This window comes from Limulus polyphemus, unplaced genomic scaffold (genome assembly GCF_000517525.1).
Source record: "Limulus polyphemus unplaced genomic scaffold, Limulus_polyphemus-2.1.2 Scaffold2872, whole genome shotgun sequence".
NCBI lineage: Eukaryota > Metazoa > Arthropoda > Merostomata > Xiphosura > Limulidae > Limulus > Limulus polyphemus.
The window spans coordinates 50200-61184 of record NW_013668482.1 but is presented as its reverse complement, the minus strand read 5'-3'; the positions used below and the strand labels follow the sequence as shown (position 1 = coordinate 61184).

Sequence of the window (10985 nt, the reverse complement as noted above, 5' to 3'; positions counted from 1 at the left end):
CAAAGTGTCCAGTAGTGTCTGCTAGTTTCTCTGTGATCTTTAAGTCCTTATTTTTACATATGTTGCATGTGTGTGTGTATATACACACACACATGCATGTCATTTTATCAGCAGTATAGTTGAAGTGGTGTGGAAATATTAATAATCTGGCATGTGAACTCATTGAAGAGAAAAAAATCAAATAAAGAGTATAAAAAATGTAGGAAATGTATAGGGTGACGAGATGCTTATTCTGCCTGGGGCACCATTTTGGCTAACTTAGACAACATATTAGTGTTTGCATATCTCGGGCTACTGCTGAGAACCTGAAAATGGTATTACAACATATAAGATAAGCAAATCTGAAATTGAAGCCAGAGAAGTATTTCCTCATGTGGTCTAATGTTTAGTTACTAGAAACAAAGTGTTCACAAATCTTCCAAGATTAAGAAAAAAAAATTAAAATTATTCTGTCTTAAAAATTACTAGTCCTAAAGAGAGCTAAAGTTTACCAAAGGCATATTGAAAAGCAATTTTTTAAAGGAAAGTTAGAACATGTTGTACGTGCATCTAAATCACTTTTTTTCACTTTTTCTTTTTAGAGAAATTGTACTACTGCAATACCAATATTCAGTGTTCAATTACATCTTCTGCTTCTTAAAATCGAATGTTATTTTTGGAAGTGCAGATGGATTATCTTGTCAGTAGATAGGAGCTTCTCCATTTGTAGGATGTCCTGATATGGAAAATACTGTTGCTACGAATGTTACACTTGCTGTGACATCAAACCATATGAATAATAATGGTAATAGTTTCATTGACGGATATTGAATTTGATAACACAAAGCTCAAGAGAGCAGCTGAAGCACCCAAATCTAGCGAGGGCTCCATATGGCTTTCATGGATTTGTGAACATAGCACAGAGGCACATAACCTTTGGTTGTACAAACAATTAGAAGTATGAGAAGAAGTATTATACAATTCTTATGACCTAGTCTAACTGTAGAGCTAAAACTATGATGCAACTAATAGTCTTAAAGTCTGTACACAAACTGAAGGACTCTAGGGTATGTATTGTAAGACAGCTAACTTGCAGAGGTGGTGGTTCTGGTCACATTCCCAAAAAGACGTAGAGAAATTATTAAGCAGACAAGGTATTGCATATGCAACTCAAGGAATTAATCAGCCATACCAGGGAGAGCTTCTGTAAGTTACCAGACCAATCCCAGAAAGTAATCACAGCAGTCACCATATTCTGGTGGTCATTGATTTCTTTATAAAATGGGTTGAAAATTGTGCACTGGCTGATACATTGGTTAGTACAGTTTCTGAAAAAGTAGCTGAATAGTGAACAGCTTACTTTAGGCCAGCAGAGGAGTCTTTCACAAAGTTTTAACGGTCTTCTGATTGCCTTTTGTGTTATGCATTGAGTGTTATGAATAATTTATATGTTTTACTTCATACTTGTAAGTCTTTTAGTTTAGCTGACTAAATCTTCCAAACTGTGAAGCATGTGCTTTCCAAGTTTGTAAGCTTATAATAATAATTTCATAATTGTGAAGACAACTTAATTATGAACATGGATGTTGATTCATATAGAATTTTTAATTCTGGTTTTACCTTAGTATAACATGAAGCAGTTGAAAAGTAAGCCTACTTATGAAGTGAAGATGAACTGACTGAGAAGTAAGGCTAAATATACAGGACATTGTGATTCATATGCAATGAACATATAGAGAAGAAAATGAACATCAGAGGTAGAGAGTGTTTACATCTCCAGTAATTGAATCATACGCTAGAAAGAAATGCAACGCAATAGCATTTACTTACTGTTTTAGGCCTCAGAAATTTCTAGTATGTTGAATTACATTTATTTTGTGTTGATAACGATGGGTGTGCATGATTACAGATAATCATACAATATTGGCAGACAGTGTGGCTGTGTTCATAGCCAGCATTGGAGATGCACATTACTCTAAGTGTTCTATTGTGTTTCAGTTAACAGTAAGGTACCCAGCTGATGAAACAATGCATTCTAGTCCTTATCAGTAGCATTGTGAGAAATATATTTAGGTGGCTATATTCACTACCAGTTTGATTTTTGGTTTTTACCTAAAAAGGTGACTCACTTTGAGCAGAAGTTAATGTTAATAATTCATGAAATTACTTTAGCTAAAATGTGCAAGCTCACTAGAACATTAATAGGCTGAAGATAATAAATCACCTATACATAGGTGTGAAAGTAAAAAGTAAAAGTTACTTATGATGTATGAATAAAACTAGCTTGTATGCAAAATACTAAGTCAGTACAGGATAGTTGACTTCAATGACTGTAGTATTAATTTAGTAAAGGAACAATGAAGAAAAACCATACTTTCAAACATTCTCTTAATCTAATTTACAGTAGTACTTATTCCTGTGTTTTTCTTTGTTGTTGCTATATACATGACAAGTGTGAAGGCAATAAATGGAGATTAATCACTGGCCACTGCAAGAATTATGAGACTATTTGTTTATTCACCAGCTGAACAGGAATTAACATAAGCGATACTCTATATATATAGTGTATATTACTGTGCAGTAATCTTATTTTATAATTTAACATTCAGTTGACACTTATGCTATGTGTTTCTTGCATCACCCAAATGGGTTCTCTTTTAAGAGTGCTGTTTCTCACAGTAATTGATAAACCTGTGGCTTAGATCACAAGGAGCACAGCAACTGTATGTCAGTGTACATATGCAGGTGGCAGAAGTTAATCCTATTTGTTTAGTGTAGAAGTCTGTACATATTCTGCAATAGCTTTTAGGTCTAATGTGAAATTCTCATAGTTGGCTTAATCTTAGTGATTCTGAGGAAACATCACAATGCCGTTAATTCTAAATTTGACTAGTTTGTTCTATGTTAAACTTGGACTCTGGACCTAAAATAGAAGTGCTGACCCTCTCTCCTATTGTTTTTGCTTGGGATGTGTGTGTGTTTAGTTATAGCAAAGCCACATTGGACTGTCCACTGATTTCAGTGTTATCAATTCGAGGATATACTGCTGTCCCACTGGGAAACTTGCTTTGTAAAATGGCAGGTAACATTGTACTGGCCACTTTCTTTCTGACCACTAACATCATGTAATTTATTTTGTTTTGTGCACCTGAAATCCTATTTCCTTGCTACTACCAAGTGTGGATTTTTTGAAAAAAGTTTCTTCTCCAAGAAACAAAATGCTGGAAAATCTGCTTGTCTTTTTTTAAAAATATACTTTCTCCCTCTCTGTTACACAAAAAAATATAACTTATAAGATTTTACTTTTATTCAAAAGTGAACACAAACAAAACAATGCTATTGACAACTCAGTTTCATTGGGAATGTCGTATACTACATTTTAAATCTAGGCTCTTCATATATTGTTCATGTACTTTAGGGTTTTTAACATTTAGTCAACAGAATTTTACAATTCAGTATGTAGAATACCTCACACCTTTATATTATGATTTCTAAGTCAGTTCATTAATGCTGCCACAAACAAAAATAGTGTTTAATGTATACAGAGGATTGAGTACATTATATTAAATTGATTTTGAATATGTTAATCAGTAAGTCCTGTGACAGTCATGTTGATATAAAGCTGTGGTGGAATGGCAAGTATTGCAACTAAACTTTGACATTATTTGGTCTTTTGTTGGTAGAGTTCTGTCACCAAAAATGTATTGCTTTTGGGAAGGGTATGTGACAGTCCTTTCTGATGCAAAATATTTATACACTCAGATGATAATGATATATTCGGATCAAGGATTTAGAATTCCTAATACTGAATAATGTTGGAAAACAAAGAAATATGGATCAACTTGGAGCATCAACATTATCTACAAAGATACCTGTAACAAGTCATACCTTGGGCGTTATAAACAAAATGTGTTAATCCATACAAAAACATATGGGTCAAATCACCAGATGCAGCATGTATAAGTTTCTGTGAAATCGGACTGTTAAAATGGGCACTGGGAAACTGTTATTTTCATACCTTAGAGTGGTGTGCTTTGGACATGACAATCTTATGTTGGAACCGTTTACAGAGGAAATTATGCTACAGGACTATTGTCAAGAAGCACAGCCGTCAGACAGATAACAGACTGGCTATGGCAAGATAATAGACTGTAATGAAGTGATGTTCCAATATAGTTTTAAGGTATTCAGCTTCTGTATATTTAAAATAGATTAAAGCTTTTATGATTTTTCATTGTGTTATATATTCTTTACAAAGCCTGTAGTTAAACTTTACTGGGCTCCAATTCTAGACAAAAGCATTGTAATAATATTGTTTTAATTTGAATACATTTATTACTCTGTCAACTCTACTGTAGAGTTGGGGACCTTGTGCTTACACTTTTCATTATCAAATGTATGGATGCTGACAATCTTTTACTTACAAAATCTATCAATGTGAACTAGCCCAGTAGTCATTTTGATGGACTGTGGATCCATGGGTTCATTATAAGTGTGGTATTCAATTCTCATTATTTTATTAGAGTACCCAACAAATTGGCAGTGAGTGTGTTGACTAGTTGAGTTCCCTTATAATGTACAACCTCAAAATTAGCACAAATAGCCCTAAAGTAGTTTTAAACAAAATTCCATAAACAACAACAGATGCTACGTTAATCTCATAGTTGCACTGATATAACAATAAGGATGAGATGCTCAGGGAACCAAGCAGCAGCTCAGCTTCTCAACTTTTCCATAAGTCATCTAAAGTTGTTCTGGCAAGTGATTTCTTCCTTTGGTGGTCCAGGTACCTCTGCTTCATAGCTAGTAGGGCATCAAAGTCCAAGCTGTTGGTGAAGTAGAGATCCAAATGAATTTAACGTGCTTTTCATAGAGGTACCTTGAATGAAAAAATAAGACATGATTATGGTTTTAAGAATCCAGACCTTGTGTGCAATGAATTGCCTGGTGAAAAAAACAATAACACATGAATTGTCTAGCTTTTTTCAAAAACTCTTGGACAAGTAGATGTCCAGTAGGACACAAACAATGAACACAATTACAATGCCATCAACTAAAACAATGAAAACAGAGAATCTACAATAATAAGAATATTCTAACAGAAACTCCAGAGTAGCATCAGGACTTTACAGAACCAGAGAAGGACAGGCTATGCAAAGACCTGAGCTGAACAAAAGTTATCCTTCAGGATATCAGAAAAAAAATATATATATTTAATGGCTGCTCTGGAGGATCTACTTTCTACTTGGCTTCACAAAGTAATTGTTCATTTGTAATCTTTGTCTTTCATGCATGTATTAAAGATATACACACAAACACCATTATTCTTACATTGTAAAGGTCAAGTTTGGAACATTTAGTGTGTTTGCTTCTTTTTGTTTGTTTAACTCCATACAATTATTATGCAACTATATAAATCATGGTTGTATAAGTATTTGTTTTATTATAATTATTTGACCTTATTTTTGTATTACTAGTGCTAAAGAGTTGATTAAATTGTCTACCATGTAATTTCGGGGTTGAAGTTACACTTATGTTTTGTTTGTGTTAAACCTTATATACAATGAAGAGAATTTCCAGCACTGTGTAATGTATGGAATCTTTAATTTTATTTTTTATTGTCACTTAACTCTGAAATGTGTCATGTGATATTGCTGTGCTAAAGCTTATTGGACTATATGTATTCCTTCAGTTTAAGCAGCTAGAAGTTTACATGTAAGTTATATTGAGGCCAGTATTACCCTGTGTGTGAGATATAGTGTGTGTTTTTGTTATTTTCAAACATACTTGTCTTGATATTGAAAAAGCAAAGTTACATTGTTAACTACTACCATTTGCCTGTTGTTAAATCATTGCTGTGCACATGTATGTCATTATCAGCTTTCAGTTTCATAGCTTTAACATGAATACATACATTCATATTTGACTATGAATAGCTTTTGTCTTTTTAATTCAACTTTTTTTTACATCATTATTTATTTCGGTCTGTAGTTATTGTAACCTGTTTGTAACATCAATAAATAGTTATTTTTTCTTTGACTTCACTGAATCTGGTCTTTGTCATTTAAATGGCCAAAAATTGCTACACTTGTCCTTCTGCATACTAGGTCTTCATATCTCTCATTTCATGTAATCAGATAAAAAATTTTCTTTCATTCCAGGTCAAGCTAAAATTGTTATTTTTTTTAGGCCGCCTTACAATCAAAAACTTTTTTTTTTGCCAGTATTCATTTCAATGTATGCCTTATCTAGCATATTGAGATAATCATTAATTTATGAGGAAACAATAAAATATAACTTTATGATATAATCTTAATAGCATTGAAATGACTTTTCTACATTCTCTTAAAGTGGATTATCTAAGTCATGTTGTTAAAAAAAATTATAAATGCATTTATGTATAATTTGAATGAATAATAGCCATACATTTAGGAGAATTTCTTAAAATGTGGGGAAAAAAAATCATGTTATTGTCATAATTTTTTTTTTTAAGGTTCTAAATGAAGCAGTGGGTGCCCTCATGTGGCATACTATCACACTTGCAAAAGAAGATCTTGAAAAATTCAAAGCCTTACGTATTATAGTTCGCATAGGTTCTGGGGTAGATAACGTTGACATCAAAGCAGCAGGAGAACTAGGTAGGTGGGTGAAGTTAACATGCAAATCAAAATATTAATTTTTATCAACTATTTGTCAGTAACTTATTATCCACACAGAATATTAGTGAACATTCAGGATTTTAGAGTTTAGAAAGTTTGCAGTGTTAAAACTGCATAAGCTAACAAGGTGGAAAGTTCTGGTAACTCATAATCAGTTACTTTTATCTTAAGGCAACTTGAACAAAAATAAATACATACCAGATATTCAACTCTGCTTTGCAAAATGTGAAAAACATGTTTGCATTATGTAATTCATATACTCTATGGTATATGTTTCTTGAGGCAAAATTTAGTGTTCTGTGAATCAAATGTACTGCTAACTTTGGGGTCACCAATTTATTTACATAACTTCACCATTAAAGCCAATATCAGCATGAAATTTAGCACACTTGTTGATATTACATTCTTCCATAGCTTGAAGTTCTTAAAATTTAAAAGTCTTTACCAATTGTCTTGTTATGAGTCTAATTACCACTAACAAAGGCATTAATTAAGATTAATTTCCCATAGCTCATTAACATTGAAGAAAATTAGCAAAGTTTTTAATTTAAGCTATGAGGATGTTCACAAAAGAGCATGTGTATCACATTTTATCATTTATCATAAGTAAAGTTGTGGTGTTAAAACAGTTTTATTATGTATTTCTTTATTCTTGCCACAATAATTACACATGAAATATATAACTGAAAGTGCAATTTCAAATATTGCAACATCACAATTTTGTTTTCTGCTCACCATGAAGGTTATAAGAAGTGTTTAACTGCATTTTCTCAGCATGTAAATTTCCCCAGTGTTAAGGGTCAGTGCTACCTTAAGGTGATGTTGGAGAGGCCTCTCTAATGTTGGAAATAGATGTTACTAATACTGAAAGAAGTATTAAATAATATTCATAAACTTTCAAGAGGTAACTCAGCACAATAATAAAATAGAAGTAACTTAATGTTAAGTGTGTTTGAGAAAAAACTTGCACACCATGCAACAAATATTTCTTTAGTCTTAATAAAATCCATTGGTTATTTACATGTACCTTATTATTTGACTTTGCAGGAATGCTTTACATTATTTAATGTGGCTGTTTTTTGTATCATCTTTGTCTTCACATGGTTAAGTAGACTATTGTAATAAGAAAATAACTTAATTTCTTTAAAATGGAACTTGTGTCATTCACTTTTCTGTCACCAAGTTTTAGATAACACAATTTATATATTGACATTTCATACACTTTCAGCTCCTTTTTTACAAGAAATAAAATTTATTTCATTATTATTTGAACTTGGTACATTTTGTACTTTTAAAATTTCTTATTTTTGAGTACTTTAAAAAGATTTTTAAAGTTTTTATATACATTTTCATTGGGGTATTTTTCTCAATTCTAGGCATAGCAGTGTGTAATGTGCCTGGCTATGGAGTAGAGGAAGTTGCTGATGCTACGTTGTGCCTCATACTAAGCCTTTATAGACGGACGTATTGGCTGGCCAACTTAGTAAAAGAGGGCAAAAAGTTTCAAGGTCCAGAACAGGTTCGAGAGGCAGCTCAAGGATGCGCTCGAATCAGGGGAGACACTCTGGGTATTGTGGGATTAGGTATGAGTCTAAGACGGAGACTTCCAATCCTTTGTTAGAAATTAATTTAGAAATGTTTACTTAAATATTTCACACAAAGGTATATTCATTTTCTTTTAACTGTAAATATACTTTTTACAAATTCAGCTCTTTGTAATAAGAAATGATAATTATCTTGTGTATTTAATCAAATGTGATACTTGTAAAATTCATTATTTTTCATTGTTTTAAAGATTTTTATATAGTTCTCACCAAGTTTTAAAAATGGTGACAACTCGTGCCTGCAGTCTAGAAACAAAGTGGATTATTAAATTATTTTATTACCAAAGGTACCAAAATATAAATATATACTAGATGTGCAACTTGTTCAACTGAAGGTGTTCTTGAGTGCATCTTGAAAATTATTAGTTTCATAAGTGAAATTACTTAACTACTCTGAGAGTCAATACAAAAAATAGATGAATCTTATGATGATCACTTCAACCTATTTTAAATACATGTGTATGCAACTTTTTAGGTGTTAATTCTTAACTTTGATACCACAATCTTAACATGTATGTTTTCATACATAATTTTATTTCTCCCTGGTACTACGAAACATTATAGAGGTTATATATAGATTCTGAACGTACATGTGATGTATTGATGAAGTTGTACCTGATTTTTAACAATCTTATCAAGGTGCACAGCCTTTGTATTCATATCAAGCAAAATTGGATTTTGTTCAATTGTGGTAAGGTTATAGAAAACACTTAGATTATAATTACTCTTATTGTTTTATGACTATTTATGTCAAACTATTGTGAATATAAAATTTTGGGCATTGATTCCCTTTTCTGTCAAAAAATGTTAATAGTGTGTTACCGTTTCCGAGATTCATTGAAAGAAATTCAATCACTTGTATTTTTACAGGCCGAATTGGGACTGCAGTAGCCTTAAGAGCCAAAGTTTTTGGATTTAATGTCACTTTTTATGACCCATACCTTCCTGATGGCATAGAACGATCGTATGGTTTAAGTAGGGTTTACACACTACAGGACCTCCTGTTTCAAAGTGATTGTGTCACACTCCACTGTACTCTGAATGAACACAACCACCATCTGATTAATGAGTACACCATAAAGCAAATGAGGCCAGGTAATTTTGAGTCATGTGACATACTTTTATCAAACCAGATTATTGAATCTTAAGCTTTCTTTAAGAAATAAAATTCAAGATATTAAATATATACAGTACAAGAGTAAGTTTCTAAAAATAAATTGAAATATGTAATGACTATAAATAAAAGGAAAATATTGATTTCTTTGAACCAGAAAAAGTTACATTAATGTGCCATGAACGTATTTAAGAAAAGGCTACATACAGGCAGAAGAATGTTAAGTTATAAAAAGGAAGAAAGTAGAAACATTGTAGGATTGATTGTTTATAACCTATATCAGTATGCAAAATACACCCCCCCCCCCAAAAAAAAAGACTAACAAATATCACACACTGGTTATTTATGCACCTAGTTGGTTGATCTTGGTTTTATTCAGTATTTAACCTGCCATACATTTAAAGGAAACTAAAACAACAACAACGAAAAAAAACCACAAAAACCATGGCTGCAAAAATCCTTAAACTTTTTTATTATCTCTAATGATGTAGAAATTTTCAGAAAGCATATTATGAAAATATATTTAGACTTTGGCAGACAGTAATAAAACATGGCTTAGCACATGCACCATCATTATCCATTACATAGTGTTGCCAAGTCTGTTATTTTTATTCCCACTTTGGTTATTTTGATTTATTAGTTGTTGATTCAACTTTTTGGTTAACTTGTTATTAATTTGAATTTAAAGATACAAATTTAGGTTTGCAGTTTAATACATGATATTTGTGCCATATCATATTTTGTTGTATGAGTGAAAACTTTTATTGTTGCAGTAAATTTTCTTTTAATGAGTTGGTAAACCTGTGTGAAAGTAGTTTTATCTTCCACAACAGAATCTTTGTAATAATAAGTATATTTTTATGAGCCAGATCTACATATTGAACATATTTTGAATTAATTTCAGTTGTTTGATTTCTCCAACCCTAGTACAGTTTGGATGAAAGGATTTTGAAAGTTTCTGAAAAAGTTACTTTAATACACAGTACAGTATAAATTTAAAGAAGTGGTATGAGAGACAAGTTTCATTGTAAATTAGAAATACAAACATTAACCCCTTACCTACGGAGCCCATTTTGTCTTATCGTGAGGGGAAAATCACATTTGTGAATTGAAAAAATTATAGAGAACTTTTCTTTCACTGGATTTCAGATTTTATTTTTGTAAGTAATAGCATAACATTCAATTATTTGTTCTAAATTGTATTATGTAATGAAGTTTGAAAAGAAATTTAATAAAAAAAACCCAAAATACATTTGAGACTCTTAAATAAACTAAGAATAGAATTTTTTTTTCCAACCCCTTTTTAAATTTTTTCCTTGCACCTTAGCATTGGTCCTGCCATCTATGATTGGTATTTAAACAATTTTCTGGTCTGTTTTCTTTATATGACAGCGTCTGGGCGTGGTAAACTTCAGTTGTTAAACTTGTAGCCAATTTCACGTTATTTCAATCATTGTATTTCACTTTTGACAAATCATAGGATGATAAGCAAAGCATGTGATAAAACTCTGTTCTCTGGATTTTAAAATATGAATATGTGTGGTGCTTAGTATAGTAACTGCTATTTTATGTTGGGATTGTATTTAATCTTGGTCAATAGTACTTTTTATAGGCCTTTGAAAATTTGCT

General features: G+C 31.7%; 1 protein-coding gene across 9 annotated transcripts in view; it reads left to right on the top strand.

Annotated features, from left to right (window-relative positions):
* The window catches only part of LOC106468099 (C-terminal-binding protein-like), a 49843-nt gene that overhangs the window by 36665 nt on the left and 2193 nt on the right, over positions 1-10985 (top strand). For all 9 annotated transcript variants that reach the window (XM_013928512.2, XM_013928507.2, XM_013928509.2 and 6 more), the window contains 3 exons: positions 6473-6617; positions 8015-8221; positions 9113-9337. In XM_013928512.2, coding sequence (XP_013783966.1) covers positions 6473-6617; positions 8015-8221; positions 9113-9337 — 577 coding nt within the window. The remainder of the gene's footprint in view (positions 1-6472; positions 6618-8014; positions 8222-9112; positions 9338-10985) is intronic.